The sequence below is a fragment of the Giraffa tippelskirchi genome, chromosome 4, assembly GCF_054371585.1.
Source record: "Giraffa tippelskirchi isolate mGirTip1 chromosome 4, T2T-mGirTip1v1.2.pri, whole genome shotgun sequence".
NCBI lineage: Eukaryota > Metazoa > Chordata > Mammalia > Artiodactyla > Giraffidae > Giraffa > Giraffa tippelskirchi.
In genome coordinates, this window is record NC_137278.1 from 58,645,221 (window position 1) to 58,663,996 (window position 18,776).

Genomic DNA, 18,776 nt, shown 5'->3' on the forward strand with positions numbered 1-18,776 from the left:
CTCATAGGGTCGTTTAGAGGATTAAATAAAAAGATGAACGTTTTTGGCATTGACGCCTCAACAGATACTGTTTTCTCCCTGAAAAGTCAAAAAAGCCACACTTAGCTTCACAAACCTCAAGACAGCCTGACGGGCAGTCAGGCCCTCGCGCCTTTCTTCCCTAGCTCAGTCCTGGGCTGTGCAGGGTACGCGGGCCTGTCCTGGACCAGGCTGTGCCCGCCCCGGCGGGGCCCAGAGCGGCCACGAGGGGGCAGCGCTCGGCAGGGAATCTGCGCCACCGGCCGCGGCCCCGCGGCCCCCGGGCCTCCACGAGCTCTTGCGTCGCTCTGACGCGCCCGAAGGCGGGCGCCGGGAAGGAGACCACGGCTCCCCTCGTCTGCGCCTCCGGAGGAAGGATCGAGCGCGTCCCCAAGGCGGCCCGCGCGAGACTGGGGTCCAGCGGGCAGCGGCGCAGTCTCGGACCCGCGTCGCCGGGAGGACCCCAGCGCCCTTCCCCCTCCACCTCGCCCGGCGCCCCGCGCGCCCACCCGGCTCTGGGGCTGTCACTTCCGCGCGCCGCCGGGCAGGGGACCGGCCGTCGTCGAGGAGGATGCCCGGGGGCTGGCTGCGTCCCCAAGCTGCTGGCCGGCGCTGCCCAAGGAGGCGGTCGGGATAGCGCCGCCCAAACTTTCCTTCGCTGCAGCGTCAGGCGGAAACATTCCGCTCCGAGGCTCACGGAGAGCGCAGGAGGCTCGGTCGCCAGAGGGGACAGGCCCGGGCCTGCGCTGGGGAGCGCCCCGGAGTTCCTGGGGGCGCTGAAGGCGCCTTAAGAGCAGGACTGGTGTCCGGCCTGCGCCCAGGCGGGGCAGGTCCAGGGCGCGGCTGCCCCTTCCCGGCGCCCCGCAGTCTCCGTGACCTCCGCGCGCTCCCCGCGCACGTGCTCGCGGCCGAGGACGAGGAGGGGTCTGGCTGCACCCACTGGGCAGCGGTTCGCGGGCAGGCCCAGGGCGCACCAAGGCGGTGCGGGGGAGCGCGCACGCCGCGCCCCCGCCTCCCCCGGGATCGGACTGGCGGCTGAGAGCTCAGAGCCGCCGGGTGTCTTGCCCGCCCGGCGGCGCCGCTGGAACCCGTGCCGGCCGGACTCGCAGAGAAGGGACAGGTGTAGCCCTTATCTGCGGGCGCTGCGCTCCGAAGCACTGGGTGGGCTCGGTGGTCCAGAGGGGGCTTGCGGGACTCGGAGCTCCGGTCCCTGCCGCGCAGGCCGATTGGCACCCCTTGGCGCTGCTAGCCTCTGGGAAGAAAGTCGCTGTGTAGCCCCGTCCCCCAGCGGCCGTCCAGGCGCGACCCTGGCGCCCACTGCCCGCGGCGGCGTCCGCAACGGCCCCGAGACCTAGAGGTGCGTGCGGTCGCCGCCGGCGCCGCCCCCATGCTGCTCGGAGCGCCCAGGCTGTGCGCATCCCGGGCGGCCGCCGCGGCGCAGAGAGAAGACGACGGCGACAGGCTGGGCGGGGACATGGACGAGTCGTCGCTGCTGGACCTGCTGGAGTGCTCCGTGTGCCTGGAACGCCTGGACACGACGGCCAAGGTGCTGCCCTGCCAGCACACCTTCTGCCGCCGCTGCCTGGAGAGCATCGTGAGCTCGCGTCGCGAGCTGCGCTGCCCCGAGTGCCGCATCCTGGTGGGCTGCGGCGTGGACGAGCTGCCCGCCAACATCCTGCTGGTGCGCCTGCTGGACGGCATCCGCCAGCGGCCCCGCGCCGGCGCCAGCCCCGGCAGCAGTCCGCCCGCGCGTCCTGGCCCGGGCCCCAGCTCCGCCTCGGGGGCGGCCTCGGCCCTCGCAGGTGGCGGGGGCAGCTCTGCTGGCTCCCCAGTCCTCCTCCCCGCGGCGACCGGCGCCACCTCCAGCCTGCGCGAGCTGGCGACAAGCAGGAGCGCGCCCCCGGCAAAGGTGGGTGTGCGCTTCTCCGAGTTGTGAGTGTTTTGGGGGTAGGAGGCAGTGCGGAGGGGCAGGGGACCAGAGGTGTTCCGCGATGGCCTTCACCTCGTGCTTCTTTCTCGACTGGCTTCCTTCCGTCGACTCCGTGGGTGTAACCCTCCGAGTCCCACTTGCCAACTCTGGGGCATCACCGCGCTCCCATCCCACCCACTTCCAACTTCTCCTTGTGACCTGACGTCCATCCTCTCCCTCTGGAATCCCTGTGCCCACCTGCACTTGTTATGTGGCCTCGACATGTGTGTCAGCGCCCCCCCCCAACTTGGTGTGGCCAGGACTCCCTGTCCCCTGTCCCCACCCAGTCCCTCGATGCACTGGACCTGTTTCTCCACCTGTAACTCTGCTTGGCCCTCAGTCTCTCTTCTCCTGGACCCCAGGCTAACCCTCTGTGCACCCTTGCCCACCTGGACTGAAGTTAGTGCCTGCTGATTTCCCAGGTCCTGGCTGCTGGGAGGGGGAGGGGGGCCTCCTGCCTGGTGTCTGGCAAGGGAGAGTCTGGCAGAGGCCAGTGCACACCTGGGTTGTGAGAACACACACTGCAAACCCGTTGAGCAGGAGGGAAGAAGTCAACCTGGAGCCCAGGAATGTCTGGCTCAGCCCTCGGTGGACCGGGCCTGTCTGGCAGCCCTGGTCCTGTCCTGGGATCTCAGGCCTGCCGTGTTCCCACCAGGTTGTTATTTGAGGGTTTTTCTCTTTTTGCCTTTGGTGCAGCCCCGTTGTGCAGCGTGGACTGCTACTGTTTCAGAGACCGTATCTGGAGGGTTCTGGCGGTTTTGTTTCAAGAGCTACTCAGAGTGTGTCATTTCATACCTCGGCCACCTTGGGCTCTGTGGCTGGAGGAAGCCAGCCTGTGGAATGCTGGTTTAAGTGAGAGATGAGGAAGTACTTGTGTTTCATGTTTTGTTTAAATGTGGAAAAGCTTAAAAGGATTGTTGGTCTGTTGCAAATATTCACTTTAGAAAGCACAGCCATACCCCTCTGCTTTTGACCTTTTAAAGGTCTGGTGGTGCAGAAGCCATTTAATGAATCCTTCCTGTATCTGAAGTACTGCAGTGAGGGAAGGTCTCCACCGAGTTGCTCAGTGCTGCAGTGTCTCTGAGGTTAGGAACTTAAGCCCTTGGGTAGTTAAGCTTTGCAGTTAAAAGTCAGACTTTGCCAAACTGGGTTTTTCCTATGAATCAGGGGGAATGACCATTCTCAAGTCAAGAATAGTCAAGGAATATTTATAAATGGGATCACTGCTAAAGGGGAATTGATAATATTAGTTGCATGCACGCTCAGTTGCTTCAGTCATGTCTGACTCTTTGCGACCCCATGGACTGTTAGCCCAACAGGCTCCTCTGTCCATGGGATTCTCCAGGCAAGAATACTGGAGTGGGTTGCCATACCCTCCTCAAGGGGATCTTCCCGACCCAGGGATGGAACCGGCATCTCCTGTGTCTCCTGCATTGCAGACAGATTCTTTACTGCTGAGCCACCAGGGAAGCCCGATTGTGTTAATTAATTTGGTTTTTAATTGTGATTAAATCCAGTTATAAGTGTTCTTGTTACAGATTTTCAAACTTTTCTTTCCTGCCTTGCTGTTATTGTCTAAGGTATTATAACTAAAGGCCCTTTTTTATGAAACAAGTGGGTTACTTCCTCTGGCTGAGAGAATTAAATGGTTTTTGAATGATGCTTCTAGTGAGGACGTTTTGTGAATGGAGTCTGATCAGGAGGGTGGGAGGCCTTGAGGCAGCTCCTGGAATCCACGGCATTTGCAGCATTTAAAGACATTTGTGAAGGGGCTGAACTTAAAATTTTTAGTGATGACACTTAGTTCCAGAGAATTAATTTTTTGTCGCCTGGAGTTGGGGATGATTAACTGACTTTCTGTCTGAACACGTGCAGCAAACAGATTCCATCCAGGTCTGTCTGAACCCAGCAGACTCTGGAACACATTTCCTTTTTTCATTTTTCCTGTTTTTCCTAAGTGTGAGCTCAGTCCTTTCTTTCAGGCCCCCCTCACCAAGACTAAGCTTGTGTCTTAGGAAGGGTCCGAATTAAACCTGATATTACCTTTGATCATTTTCAGAGAGTAAAGGAAGAGTAGCGTCCATGTGGACTATAGTATCATCTAGCCCTTTAGCCAGTGGTTTTCAGTAATAGCCGGGTGTCTTCTTGGGCAACCAGATGTCCTGCATGGAGGAGTGTTAACAGCGCTGTGAGTGTGGCAGGCAAAACCTTAAGCTGAGCATCACTTCCAAGTCGGCTCTGATACTTGACTGCTACTTGACTGGAATAAGTCTAGATACAGGTGTTGCCGTGTGCTGTTTCATAGATGGGCACTTGTCATCAGGGGGTACTATGTATGCCTTAGTAGTAGGTGACAAAATATAAGACAGTCCCATTTCCCAGCGAGAAGCTCCTCCAAACTTCCTTTGGGTCAGTGGGGAAGTGTGGATGTTTTGTTAGGTGGGTGGATTAGCAGGTATCTGCTTAGATGTCTGTTAATTTAGTGACAGGTAGATGCTGGAATGGACTTAACTCCATTCGGTTCTGGGAGCACTTTCCACACCCTCACTTGCATCTTTCACTGAGGTGCTCGGATCCTCCAGCCTGGTGGGCGGGGCTCTGCATTCACCTATGCCACGTGGGACAAGGTGATAGAAATGAGTTAAATCTGCTGCCCTGGAGCTCTTACACCGTGGTTTCGGTGCCCACCGCCCAAGGCTGGCAGATGCCACCATCCTGTGTGGCTATCAGAGTCGCCTTAGCCCATGGGATGCTCTGCCACTGCAGTTGCTGAGTTTCTCAGCCTAACCTTTTTTTTTTTTTCTGTTTTACAGTTTTGCAAGGTGATCCCTCAAACACCCTAACTACATTGATGGAGGTTTTTAGGGCCACTGGTCTTTCTGAGAGGGTTTTGTGGTTCCCAGTTGAGTAATTCAGAGAGTACTTTTTAATGTGAATGAGTAGGGCACAGATATCAGACAACTGCAGTCTTTTTGTGAGTGATTTTTTGGGAAAATCCCTTGCTTGTATCTGGCATACACTGCACTGTGCAGGCACTATCCTGGTTGACCAGGTAGGCGTGTCCCCGACAGAGCCAACATTAGGGGCCGGAGCCATTCTACTCTCAGGAGGTTCCTGGGGGCGCCAGGCAGGTTTTGGCCAGAACTTTGTGGTGGTTAAAGGAAGGACATTATCACAGTTAAAGGCCTATGGAGGGTTTGGCTAAGGCTCTTGCTGATGGACAACATAGTGCTAGAGTCTGATTAGTTTGCCCACAGGTACTTAGGGCTGTTTAAGCTGGAAACCTGTGTATCTCTTGGCCAGCAGTATCTCCAGATGGGGTCCGGGTAATGGGAATGACCCAGTAATGAGAGCAGCGAAATGAACCACACCAATGATATCTATTTGCTATTTTATCTTATAAATACACACATGCAATAACTCACCATATTTTGGATGCAGAATCAGAGTGTTCTCTGGGTTCTAACTTGCCTTTCTAGTTTAAGCCACAGTCACAATTTATGGCTTCCTATTTGTTTCTTTCAAATGGACTGAGAACTAAGAGACTCAAAATAATCTGAGTGGAGCACCTTCTAGATTTTAAACAACTCCCCCTGAATGTGTTCTGTTTTTGTTTCTGCCAAGTGACAGTTTTAAAGCCATCTCTCTTTGGTAAGTCATTCCTAAGTCATCACCTTGGCTTTCCAAGAAGTGACTTTTTCTGCACTTAGATTTCTTTGGTTTATGTACTGTTTAATTAGAGTTGTATCTGTATGTAAGTATATAAGCACGCTTGCATAAACATGCTTGAGAATCCAGACAGTGGACTCCTGGTGAGCACTGGCCTCCCCAGCAGGAGTGTTGACCTGGACAGTGGCCAGTCAGGTGCAGTCCTCTGTGGGGTGGACACCTTGGCTGTCCTGTGGAGGGTTAGGGCTAGGACACGACTGTGTCCTAAGGGTGGGAGGCTGTGGCTTGGTCTAGGGTGTCATAGGGGCTACAGAGAAGGGACCTGGAGGTTATGAAAGCCGGGCTGCTCCCAGGGCGGCAGGCAGTGGTGACCGCGGTCACTGTGTCTCCAGGGCAGATGCCAGCCTTTGTGATGGAAGAGTTGTGCCAAGTCCTTCAGGACGTGTTTTTAGAAGGGCCCTGGGTGCAGAACCATCTCCTCTGGGACACGTGGGCGTTATTGAGCGCCTGCTGTGTGCGGGTGGGCCGGGCGGTGTGAGTGTGTCTCCTTGCTTTCCAACTGCAGCTCAGCGAGGCTGCTTCTTAGCAGATGGAAACTGACCTTGGAGGTGAACTCTGGACGCACCGGCCTACTGGCTTCTTGATTAGCCACCTCTCGCTATCACAGACCTAGTCAATTAGAGACTCTGGTCCCAAACCAGGCAGCTGGGTCCTGAGGTCACTCTGCCCACAGCTGCAGGTGTTTTGGGCCCTGTGGGCAGGCCTGTGCAGAGTGAGGTGCTGGTGGGGGTCCCAGTGGGAGAGGGTCATGTTGGCCGTGGCTCGGGACAGGTTGCCGGCAGCTATAAGTGTGGAGGCCCGGGCGCCTGGGGTCTGTCCAGGGCTTCGTTCTGTCCTCAGGGATGCATCTTCATCCGTCCTGTTCTGTCACCGTCCTGGGATGACACCAGGGGTCTCAAAGCAGACGCAGGGGCCTCGTGACACCGTGAGAGGCCAGACGTTCACTGTTCAGCTCAGGGAGCAGACCCAACTCGGCCGCCCCCCACCACACACCCCCTACACCACACAACCCCGCACCCCACCCCTGAGAACTGGAGCCTAGCTCCTCGGGGTTTGGGACCCAGGCCCACCTCCCCCTGGGCTGCGCCCCACCCCCCCACCTCAGGTGTTGGCGGGTCTCGGGGCTCCTGAGGGCCATGTGAGGAGGGTGGGTGGGGATTTGGTGGACAACCAGGACTGGCACTGAGGATGGGTGTGTTCATCCCTAGGTAGATGGCTTGGCTCTTCTGGGCCTTCTCATTAGTGCGGGAGAGAGCCTGTCTGCGTTAGTGGGTGAAGGAGGCGATGCAGGTGGGGACCAACACAACCCGGGGGCTGTCGGCTGGGTACCATCACCCACACACATCTCGAAACCTCAAATCACCACCAAGGTGCGCTCTCTGGGCCCACCTGACTGCTAGTGGAGTCAGAACATGGTGTCCTAAGTTATGCGTGCGTGTGTGTGTGTGTGTGTGTGTGTGTGTGTGTGTGTATTTCATACATGTTGTACCTCTAGGTTCAAAGTCGGTTCAAATCCAGTTCCCATGAGCGGATCTCTGAGTGTTGAGGAGCGTCTAAGGGCTTGAATCTGTTTCACCTTTAAATTGCCTCCAAGTTTTATCTGTTATTGAGGTAGCGTTGTTGATCCTTACAAGCTTCATTGAACTGAAAAGCCCAAAAGGTCATCTGTTTTAGGGAAGACAGCTTAATAACCCTGCTTGGTGCTGAGTTGCTGCTTGGGGCTCTGCTGAGAGGGAGGGGGCACAGCTTCCTCCTCTGCACAATGGGGGTAGTGAGATGGGGGGAGAGGAATCGGGGGTCTTGTCTATACCTCCCACCTGTGCAGGAAGTGGTGGAGAGCTCATCTACACCTCCTGCCTCTACAGAACAGCCTTACCCCCGTTGTTCCCTCATCTAGCCTGTGAGAGCCCGTGGGCCCGCTGGAGCAGGATGAGATTGAGTCTCAACTATAGAGTTGTTTCAAGTGTGCATTTCACTTCAGTCTGTATTTAACCTTTATTTTTGCGGTTAACATGCTCTTTTTCGAGGTACATTTTTGGAATAAAACATCAGCAGGATTCAGTTGGGGAAATGCTGTAACTTTATGGTGCTTGAAGAGACCAAGGTCACTTTGTATCTGATTTGCCTTCCTTGGAAGATTTTCCGATCTGATGTACTTGATGCACATGTGATGTCTGTCCTGTTGGAATTCTAATTCACCTTGAAATGCGAGAGTGTCAGACAGAGGTGGTAGCTGTGGTGAATGGTTTAAAAACTGTGGTGTGGCTCCCTTCTCCCTCCACAGGAAACTGGACTAAAAAGAGCAGGTGAAGCAGCAGCATGATTCGGATTCTCCTCACAGGCTGCTGCTCCTTCAAGCCAGACTCCAGCTCCGATGGGAGGACTGGAGTCCAGCAAGCCCAGGGAGCTGATGCATGGACAGCATGCTGCAGGCAGAACCCAGTCCATTTGTGCCGGCCAACCCTGGACAAGCTACAATGCTTGGACAGTAAAGAAATGCTCTTTGTGTATTTGTTATTTTTTATCTGCTGCTTGGTCAACACATCTGAGTCGCATTGAGTGAAAATCTTGCTGCACTAAATGGAATTCTAAACATAGCCCCATAAAGGGGCCAGAGAAAGATGCAGCGTCAATTATTCAAGAGGGTCGAACGTACGAGGTCTCACACTGTCACAGTTCCCAGTGCTTTCAAAAGTGATTTACTTCTTAATTGTCCACTGAGTGACCTTTCCAGTTATACCTTTCTGCTTCTAGGTCTTAGGGCACATAGTTTAGTAACTTGAGTTTCTCTTACAAGTGTGACAGGTAAATCACCAGTTGTTTAGGTAAATTGTCTGGAATTAGAGCCTGACCTATTCATTCTCACTCAGCGACAAATATATTTCAATATATATAAATGGATTTATGTATATACACACACATAAAAGATGCTTACTCCTTAGAAGAAAAACTACGACAAACCTAGACAATATACTAAAAAGCAGAGACATCATTTTGCTAACAAAGTTCTGTATAGTCAAAGCTATGATTTTTCCACTTGTCATGTATGGATGTGAGGGTTGGACCATGAAGAAGGCTAGACCTCGAAGAATTAATGCTTTTGAAATGTGGTGCTGGAGAAGACTCTTGAGAGTCCCTTGGACAGCAAGGAGATCAAACCAGTCCATCCTAAAGGAAATCAACCCTGAATATTCATTGGAAGGACTGATGCTGAAGCTGAAACTCCAATACTTTAGCCACCTGATGCAAAGAGCTGACTCATTAGAAAAGATCCTGATGCTGGGAAAGATTTAAGGCAGGAGGAGAAAAGGGTGACAGAGGATGAGATGGTTGGGTGGCATCACTGACTTAATGGACATGAGTTTGAGCAAGTTCAGGGAGATAGTGAAGGCCAGAGAAGCCTGGTGGGCTGCAGCCCATGGGGTTGCAAAGAGTTGGACATGACTTAGTGACTGAACAGCAACAAATACACATATACTAATATATAGGAAGTATAAACATACATGTATCATTTTTATATATTACACATTTACCATTATTAATTTGTTTGGCATTTCATCCCTTTGAATGAAAGTTTGGGGACTAGCTGACTTCTGCTGACCTTTAGTTTCCTCACAGTGAGTCGTGTGCTAGGAAAGCCCGTCCAGCTGGACTGAACTGTCCAGTGGTGACAGGAAAGACCTGTCTGTGCCCACAGTGTGTCCAGTCCTCTGGCTCTGCTACCAGCTGCCACAGGGCTTGGGGAGTGCTGGCCTTCTGGGTGCTGCCCAGGCAGAGCACATAGCATGAAGGACCTGGATGTGTGGCCACCTGAGTGCCACCAGCTGTCACTGGGCTTCATGGGGCCAGTAGAAAGCTAGTGGTCATGTGGTCGTGTCTTCTGGACCAGTTAGTGAGAGGCTGGGGCTTGAGGTGTGTGCAGGTGTTAGCAGGTGCAGGCAGGCACTTGTGAAATGTGGAGGGAGGCTTGAGTAATTGGCTCTAGGGACTGTGGTTGCTGATAGGGCCGTTTTGATGAGTAATAGACCCCATTAGATCCAGCGAGGTGCTCGATGATGTATAATTAAAGACAGCATTAGTCAGGCAGAAACCACAGCGTTTAAAAGTGTGCAAGGAATGGTGTCTCAGGCTAAAGCTTGCATCTGGAACGGGGGAGGCAGGATGCGAACCAGTCTGAAGCTGCTGCCCGTGGACAGCTGGGTGGCTGTTCACAGGACAACTGGTGTCCTTCTGAGTCTCAGATATTTGTAGTGACAGCGGCCATGGTGGTTTAGCAGTTTATTTTAGGTGAATTTACAGCTTGTGGAACAGTTCAGATTGGTGACTCTACCACAAAACAGCGGTCCTATTTCTGTTCTCCATGGAGCAGGCTGAGCCCAGGTGAGTGCTGGTCTGAGACCCGTCTGCACATTCCAGCTTCGGCTCCCAGTCCCTTCCTTATTCATGCAGTGTGGGGTGGGGGGTAGGGGGTGAGGGCTTGGGGCTCTGCGGGTAGGGGGAGTGGGCCCAGTGGCTGGGCTGAGCGCTGCCCTGGTCGTCACCCACCTGACTGTTCAGACCGCTCCATCCAATGCTGAGAGAACCGTGTGCCCCGCTGGGCTTTGGCTCCTGGGCTCCTTTTAATCAGAGTCAAGCGTCTGGCAGACAACCTTAGTTGTTAATTATGCTGCTATTAATATTCATGTTGACAGTCATCTGCTCTTCAGCCCAGGGGTTCCTGCAGCACCTCACAGGCCAGGAGGCAGGCCCCCTCCTGCAGTGACAGACACAAATGGGAGCCCAGGTCACTGCTCCAAATGTCTGCTCTGTGCCCGCCACCAGCGTCCCTGGGAGAGGAGGGCTGCAAGGGTCCTCCAGGTGTCCATGTGGCTCTGTGGCCTTGCAGAGGCCAGGGTCTGGTCTCTGACCCCCTGGAGCTCAGAATGTGGGTGTTTCAAGAGACCAAGTGGGGTGCCAGCTGAAAAATGTCAGATGCAATGGAGATGTTTTGTGATGTGTGTGTTTTATACTCTAGATGGATTAATTTAGGTTTAAAAAAAAGTCAGTGAGCTCTCTTTGCATTCTATAGATGATGTCTTTATTCTGTGGAAGAAACTGTCCTTGAAAGGATTGCAGCCGTGGTCCTTTATGAACCTGGTGCTCCTGGACTTGGGCTACATTGAAGTCCTGTAAACGCTGCAGCGTGGCCCCAGCCTGGAGGTCTTTATGCATTCGGTCTGGGTGCAGCCCAGCGTTGGCTTATCAAAGTCCCCAGGTGGTGCAGACACTGGCTCTGGGCAGTGCTGGCCTGAACCACAGAGTCTGGGGAAGTTGGAGGAGTCGGGAGGATGTTTCTGGAAACCCTACCTCCCAGAGGGCTGGCCAGGTGGAGAGGGAGTGTGGGCATGGAGGCCTGGGGCCCCAAGGTACATGGAGCAGACTTGTTCCTGGAGAGAGGTGATCAGGGCCAGAGAGGGTTAGTGACCAGCTGGACAGGAGGCTCCAGGGGAGCTGGAGACAGAGAGTCATCCTCAGCCATTTTATTTAGGAGCCTGACACTGCTCTGCTCTTTAATTCACTTAATAAATAATTCTTTGGGAAAAAGTTTCATACAAAAGCAATAAATTCAGCTCATTAATCCACCAGTCCTTGTGATGACTCAGCGATCTGGGCACTGTGGTTGCCCCCCTTCTTTGTAGACCCAGAGGAATGTAGGGACTTGGGCTCTTCTGGGGCCATGCTGGGGTGGAGGGCTGGGGCTATGAGCCCCTCTACACAGGGCAGGAAGGCGAGGTGTGAGCTGGGTTCCAATTCTTTCCCGTTGTTTCCACCTCACCAGGATGCCCAACTGGGGAGATGCCAGGATACTTCCTGCGGTCTTTACCACGTCATGAAAGAGGCAGGTGGGTGAGAGAATTTCCTGGTGGAACAGAAGGGGCAGATGTGGAGGGAGGGCTGTGGGGAGGATAGAGTCTTCCTTTCCCACCTGAGGGGCAGGTGAGAGTGGCCTGCTGTCGCTCAGGGCCAGAGCCAGGGGCAGCCACTCACCTCAGAGGCCAGGGTGACACGATGACCTGCCCTGTGCTGGGGAGGTGAGGCTGTGGGGTCTTCCTCCACTGGAAGGGCTCTGCGTTCACATGGTGAAACGAACACTATGGAAATGCGGTTAGTGAACCTGGGTCCCCAGAAGTGTCCTTCTCTGCAGTATTCTCACATGGCAGCCTCTGCCATCCATCCGAGGCTGCCCGCCTCCCCTGACTGAGTGTTAAAATTGGGCCAGATGTGCTTGCGTGGGGCTCCACGCTGGTGGCCATGGAAACGGACTGGATACAGAATTTTCTCCTGGACATCTGTGCCTCCACGGCTCAAACACATGCACAAAAAGCTACCGGATTTACACATGTTCAGATAAAGCCTTCGGATGGCACGAATTCTAGATTTTATCCTCCAGGCAGTGCTGTCTGCAGGTCTAAGATGGAGACCACCTGTGAAACCTACAATTTTCTATAGCCACATTACAGAAGTCAAAAAGCAACAGATGAAATTGGCTTAATAATGTATCTTATTTAACCACTCCACCCAAACGTGTACCTGAACGCTGCTCAGCCCAATACATTCTCAGGGTGGTTTGCCTGCCTGGTCCACGCCTGGCGCCAAGCCCGCTGTGTCTGTCACTGGCCAGCATGCCTCAGCGATGGTTCAAGGGCCACTCATGGCTGCAGAGCCCCCTGGGGGCACTGGGCTGCTGGCAGAGCTCCAGACACCGTGATAGAGGGTTGGCATCTCCTGCTTTTACATTTCCAGCGACCTGTGCCCACGTGATTTGTAGGGTCTGTGGGTGATGCCAGGAGCCCCTCTGAAGCGTCAAGGTGACAGGATCTTCCAATGACATAGGCTCTGGGGACTTGGTGTGGTGACAGCGGGAACAGCAGGAAGGCGCCCCGAGGACCCCTGTGAAGCCCAAGTGTGGTGGTTTCCTGCCTGGTCGATCACTTAGGTCCCTTCCCCACCAGCTTCATCGTCAGCGGGCCCTTCTGTGGATCCTGACAGGCATGGCGTCCTACCCCCTGGACAGAGTGAAGTCCAGCTCTTGTAGAAGGAGGACCAGCATCCCACACGTAAACGGTTATGAAACTGTCACCTGCCCGGCTGTCGGTTTCCTGAGGTGACAGGTGCACCATGGGGAAGGGGTGTTTCCCTTCTCAGTCACTTGCGGTATCTTCAGGGTGATGGTGGTGGGGGGCACTTGAGCTCCTCTCAATGACACCAGGCAGGGCGGGGTTGTTGGTCTGACTAGCCCTTGGGGCAGTGTCCAGGGCAAAGCCGGGTTAATGGACTGTTTGAAAGTTCATGACCTGGAACTCAGATTTTTGCCTTTTATGGTTTGCACTGTGTATTATCAGATTTATATTTCAGGCTGTGAGGACTTAGTTCAATTCAGTTCAGTCGCTCAGTCGTGTCCGACTCTTTGTGACCCCATGAACTGCAGCACACCAGGTCTCCCTGTCCATCACCAACTCCCATAGTTTACCCAAACTCATGTCCATTGAGTCAGTGATGCCATCCAACCATCCCATCATCTGTCGTCCCCTTCTCCTGCCCTCAATCTTTCCCAGCATCAGGGTCTTTTCAGATGAGTCAGCTCTTCACATCAGGTGGCTAAAGTATTGGAGTTTCAGCTTCAAAACCAGCCCTTCCAATGAACACCCAGGACTGATCTCCTTTAGGATAGATTGGTTGGATCTCCTTGCAGTCCAAGGGACTCTCCAGAGTCTTCTGCAACACCACAGTTCAAAAGCATCAATTCTTCGGTGCTCAGCTTTCTTTATAGTCCAACTCTCACATCCATACATGACTACTGGAAAAACCATAGCCTTGACTAGACGGACCTTTGTTGGCAAAGTAATGTCTCTGCTTTTTAATATGCTGTCTATGTTGGTCATAACTTTCCTTCCAAGGAGTAAGTGTCTTTTAATTTCATGGCTGCAGTCACCATCTGCAGTGATTTTGGAGCCCCCCAAAATAAAGTCAGCCACTGTTTCCACTGTTTCCCCATCTATTTGCCATGAAGTGACGGGACTGGATGCCATAATCTTAGTTTTCTGAATGTTGAACTTTAAGCCAACTTTCTCACTCTCCTCTTTCACTTTCATCAAGAGGCTCTTTAGTTCTTCTTCACTTTCTGCCATAAGGGTGGTGTCATCTGCATATCTGAGGTTATTGATATTTCTCCCAGCAATCTTGATTCCAGCTTGTGCTTCTTCCAGCCCAGCATTTCTCGTGATGTACTCTGCATATAAGTTAAAATCAGAAGGATGACAGTATACAGCCTTGACGTACTCCTTTTCCATGATTTAATGAAGAGTTAGCATTTCATTGGAAATTCAGTTCCTGAGTTTCGGCTGGAGTGGGCTTGGGCAGGGACTGGGTGTCCCGTGGTGTCCTTCCCAGTTGGTCAGCGGCCCCACACCCTGTTGACTAAGGTGAACGATTGTAGCATTTGAAGTTGTGTCTCTGCTTTGATGACACATCTTTTGCTACTTAGGATTTATTTCAAGCAGAGTGTTGGGTCTGTGATTCAATCCTGAGTTATAACATTGAGCTTCAATGTGGCTTCCATGTAACAGTGCATATGTAAGGACACACATGTAAGAGTGCACATGTAGCACACACGGTGTAAGAGTACACTGTAATGGCACATGTGTAAGAGAGCACATATAAGTGCACATGTAATGGCGTACATGTAAGAGTACAAATGTAACACACGTGTAAGAGTGCACGTGTAACACATGTGTGTAAGGGCGCATGTGTAAGAGTGCACATGTATTGGTGCACATGTAATGCACACGTGTAATAGTGCACATGTAATGGTGCACATGTAAGGACACACATGTAATGGTGCACATGTAAGAGCACACATGTAACAGCACACGTGTAAGAGTGCACAAGTAACAGCATATGTAAGGGCACACATGTAATGGTGCACATGTAACGGTGCGTGTGTAATGGTGCACATGTAATGACGCACATGTAAGGGTGCACGTGTAAGAGTACACATGTAATGGTGCACAGGCCCAGGTGTGTAACTGATGCAACATAGACACGCCCTCACCCCAGACTGCGAGACTATCTTAACTCTCAGTGTCTCTGTTCACTGCGTTCACTGCACCAAGGATGCTGGATTGGTTTAGCTTTTCTTGGTGACTGGGGGTCACTCATGGCAGTTACTGAGCTGTCCCCTGAGTCAGGGACGCCCTGGGGGCCCCTGAGCTGCCCTGGGGGCTCCTGTGCTTCTGTATGAAATGCCCCATGTTGGCAAAAGCAGGGCCTTCCCTCTTTGCTGTCACTTTAGTGATTCCTGGCTTCGAGCTGTCCTCCCTGCTCCTATGGCTAATTTGCAGTCACCTTTTGCAGATGGAACCCACTAAGGGTGTTGCTGGGCTTGACACCATGCTGGAGCTGTGGGTGAAAGGTCTGACAAGTCTCACCATGGCCAAGGGTGAGTATGTGTTTCCAACTTGTTGGTGGCTCCCAGGCAAGGTACTGACACTGCCATGCTTCATGCAACATGAAGATCTCATAGAGGAGCAGGTGACCCTAGGTGCTTGTTTGGGGACCTTCAGGTGATTCTGGGCAGCGTCCCTGAGTGTGAACACAAAGTCGTAATTTTTACATTTTTAGAAAGTGATGTGAGAGGTTGTGTAACTTTCCATGACGATGGGAAGTTACCAACCAGTTGCTCCTGATTTCATAGTATCCGCTGTGTGTTCTTTTCAGTTTAAATACTCTCTTGTTTGAAGATTTTCGAGTAAAGGTAACAAAGGCCAATTTCTCCCTGAAATAGCACAGGGATTATACATCCCATCAGCTTGCTCCCTGTGGAAAAGGTCTGCAACTCTGACCTAGAGGGCTCCGGCGTCTCTTTGGTGAACGTAGGGTTTCCTGTGATGTGCCCAGCATGTTCTCACCCACTGGGATGAAAGCCCAGGGGCTGTGATGGTGACTGAGGATCTTCACGTAAGTCACTCTGACCTACTTCATGCTCTGGGCCCCTATCCCGTGCCACCCACAGACCCCTTTTCCTGGGAGTCCTGGGTCTGGGCTGACTCCCAAGCTGGGCTTGGGCAGCTGTGACTGTGGGAGTCTGGGTCGTTCAGGCTCTGAGCTCCACTCCTGTCCTGTCATTCAAGGCAGCTTCTCCTCCAAGCAGTTGCTGCCCCTACAGTTGTGTGGGTCTAGAGGCAGTGCTGTGCACCTGATGTGAGGGTGGGCAGGGAGGCTGCCACTGCAGCCACTGGGGGTGTTGAGACTAAGTCTTTTGAAGTTGTGTGGGTAAGTCCAGGCCACCTGGTGGGCTTTGCACATGAGAGTTGAGGGTGGATCCTTTTGAACATGTAGATCACCCAGCGAGGAGGGTCGTCCATCTCTCTGGCCGTTGACCTGCCAGTCCAGGAGCAAGGGGCTTTCTTGGCCTGTCTTGACCCCCAGGGCCGCCTGGTGAGAGGCCATTAGTGGGTCAGCCTTCCTCTTGGCCTTCCTCTTCGGAAGGAGTCTCTGCCTTCCTGGGGGAAACCGTGTGGTGTCAGGACACAGCGCGAATGGTATTTGCACACAAATGAGTTTGCACCCTGATGGGCTCCCCTCCTCCAGCTTTCTCACCTCCCGGAGAGGTCAACGGGGTCTGGGCGGCTCTTCTTCAGTCACTGAGGGCAGCTTCTCAACACCTCTGGGCCAAGGAGTCCTGGGAGAGGCTAGCCTTTTCCAGGGAGCAGCCCTGCCAGATCTAATGACCTGAGCTTGACTTCACTGGGGTGAGAGTCCACCGTAGGATGATTCTATGTCCATCTGAGAGTTCAGCATGGCTGGGATGTATGTGTGTGACCAGGAGGAGGGGAGCAGCTTTTGCTAAGTTCAGAGCGCCTCCCCATGAATTCCAGGATTTCAGGATGGCTCCCCTGCCCTGTGATGTGAAGGTGTAAGTGATAGTGGTGTGATGGCAGTGATGGAGATGATGGGGGTGATTGGAAGTGATGGGGCTGACAAAAATGATGGAGGTAACAGTGATGATGGAAGTGATGGAGGTGATAATGGTCATGAAGGTAATAGAGCTGATGATGGTGGTGATAGCAAAGGGGTCCCTGCAGTGGAGGGAGCTTTGGAGGCCTGTCATCCCCGGGGTGCCAACTTGTTTAGAAGCCCACTTGCTGTTCTGCTTCTCTGGGCAGAGCAGATCCTGGCATAAATCAGCTTGTGCTCAAACATGGTGGGTGCATCACTCTTTCCGGGACTTTTAATTTTCCTGGGGTCCTTAACTTAGGGATGCTAATACATGAATTGAGGTGAAAGAAAGATCAGCTTCTGTTTCCCTAATGACATAGAACTTAGCCTTCATTTTCTACTGCCCGAAGCCCTTACAGTTCTGATGGCATTTTGGCCAAAAGACGTCATTAAAAGTACAGTTCTCATGCCTTTAAAAGCTTCCTTAGGATGGAGGAGGTGTGGTGTGTGGTCCTGTGGCCGTGGGGAAGTAGGGTCCCTGAAGAGCCCTGGGACCCCAAGTGTCTCACACCTGCTGTCCCGCTCTTACTGCCTTCCCTGTGGCCAGTGGGCCACATTTTCTGAGGGTTGGTCCATCCTGCAGCAGGACGTTCATTCAGCAGTTATCTGGGGCGGAGATGGGGAGCCCCAGGGTCTCAGGGTCAGTTCCTGGGCAGATTTCCAAGCTGGCGGAGACATACGATCTTTTCCTCAGTTCAGGGGAAGCAATGGGCTCAGGGTTCAGTGGCTCCCAGGTGAACAGGACGACTTGCCAAGTCTAGGAGCCTGGGGAGGGGGTCGTGGCTGGACTTGGGTGGGGCTGCAGCAGAGTGGGTCCTAGCGAGGGGAGGCGGGGCTGGTGAGGGGAAGGAGTTCATGGACGCCCTGCTTGCTTTTTGACTTTTCTTTTCCTGAATAATCTGCAGAACTTAAGCAGCTCACCAGGTTTTTGTTGGTTGCCAGCGTCTGTCTGGTCGACTGTCCTTTCATCTCCTCGCCGTATCTATGTCTTGTCTGCAGTCTGCTTAGAATTCAGGGTTTTTGTCGTTTTCAAGCAGAATGGTGAGCTCTGCTGTCAGTTCCTCTCGTGGGCCGAGGCAATGAGCTCTCCCTGTGCCCTGAGCCCTGCTCCTTCTTTCTGTCCTCCTCAGAAGGACGCTGGGGGCCTGGGCACACAGCTGCGTCAGGACCCTCCTGCCTGAGGGGGGGACAGTAAGTTCATCTGGACATAAAGCAGCTGTGCCGTTTCCTCCTCATCGTCTGTTGTCTGGGAGACGCTTGCTCTGGGAGTTTGGTCCTGTGATGCCGTCTGGAGGCCCCACCCCTCAGTGCCCTCCAAGCCCCTGCCCTGTGTCCCAGACGGTCCTTCGGGGCACGTGGGGTCCTAACTCACTCCAGACTGGGAGAAGGGCTGCATCTCTTTCACAGACAGAAGACCTATTTATGTTTCATGTGGATTTGTTTGTGAAAATCTCACTTCGTGTTCCATTAAGTACACGAATGTGCAGAGAACTGAACCATAGCTACCTCCTTTGTGGTAAAACTTAATCATTTTCTGAGTGGCTTTGAGACTTGCCCATTTCCCAGTCAAAGGGACTTCCATAGAAATGACCCCGAGGCAGGGGGCTTGGAGAGCATTTCTTCCCGTTGGAACCCTCTGCACCGGATGGTTGATGAGGAGCTGGCCATTTGTACTACCGGTAGAACCTCGGGGGACGGGTCTTCAGTCACAGATGACCAAGTCATGTTTGAGCAAACAAAGTGAGCTCTTAGCTCCCTTAACAACAGCTCAGAGAGCAGTAAATCCGAAATCTAAAAGTGAGCTCTGTGCTTCCCTCATGGTCCAGTGGTTAAAAATCCACCTGGCAACGCGGGGGACATGTGTTCAATCCCTGGTTTGGGAAGATCCCACAACTACTGAGCGTGCTTGCCTAGAGCCTGTGCTTAGCAACAAGAGAAGACCCCTCAGTGAGAAGCCTGTGAGCCACAGTGAAGAGTAGCCCCTGCTCTTCACAGCTGGAGAAAAGCTGTAACAAAGACCCAG

General features: G+C 53.2%; 1 protein-coding gene across 3 annotated transcripts in view; it reads left to right on the plus strand.

Annotated features, from left to right (window-relative positions):
- The first annotated feature begins 259 nt into the window (after nt 1-259).
- Nucleotides 260-18,776, plus strand: part of SH3RF3 (SH3 domain containing ring finger 3) — a 157,584-nt gene continuing 139,067 nt past the window's right edge. For 2 of the 3 annotated variants that reach the window (XM_081593027.1, XM_081593025.1), the window contains exon 1: nt 260-1,927. In XM_081593027.1, the coding sequence (XP_081449153.1) occupies nt 1,406-1,927 (522 nt within the window). In that variant the 5' untranslated portion in view covers nt 260-1,405. The remainder of the gene's footprint in view (nt 1,928-18,776) is intronic. The other variant, XM_081593024.1, reaches the window with a different exon arrangement.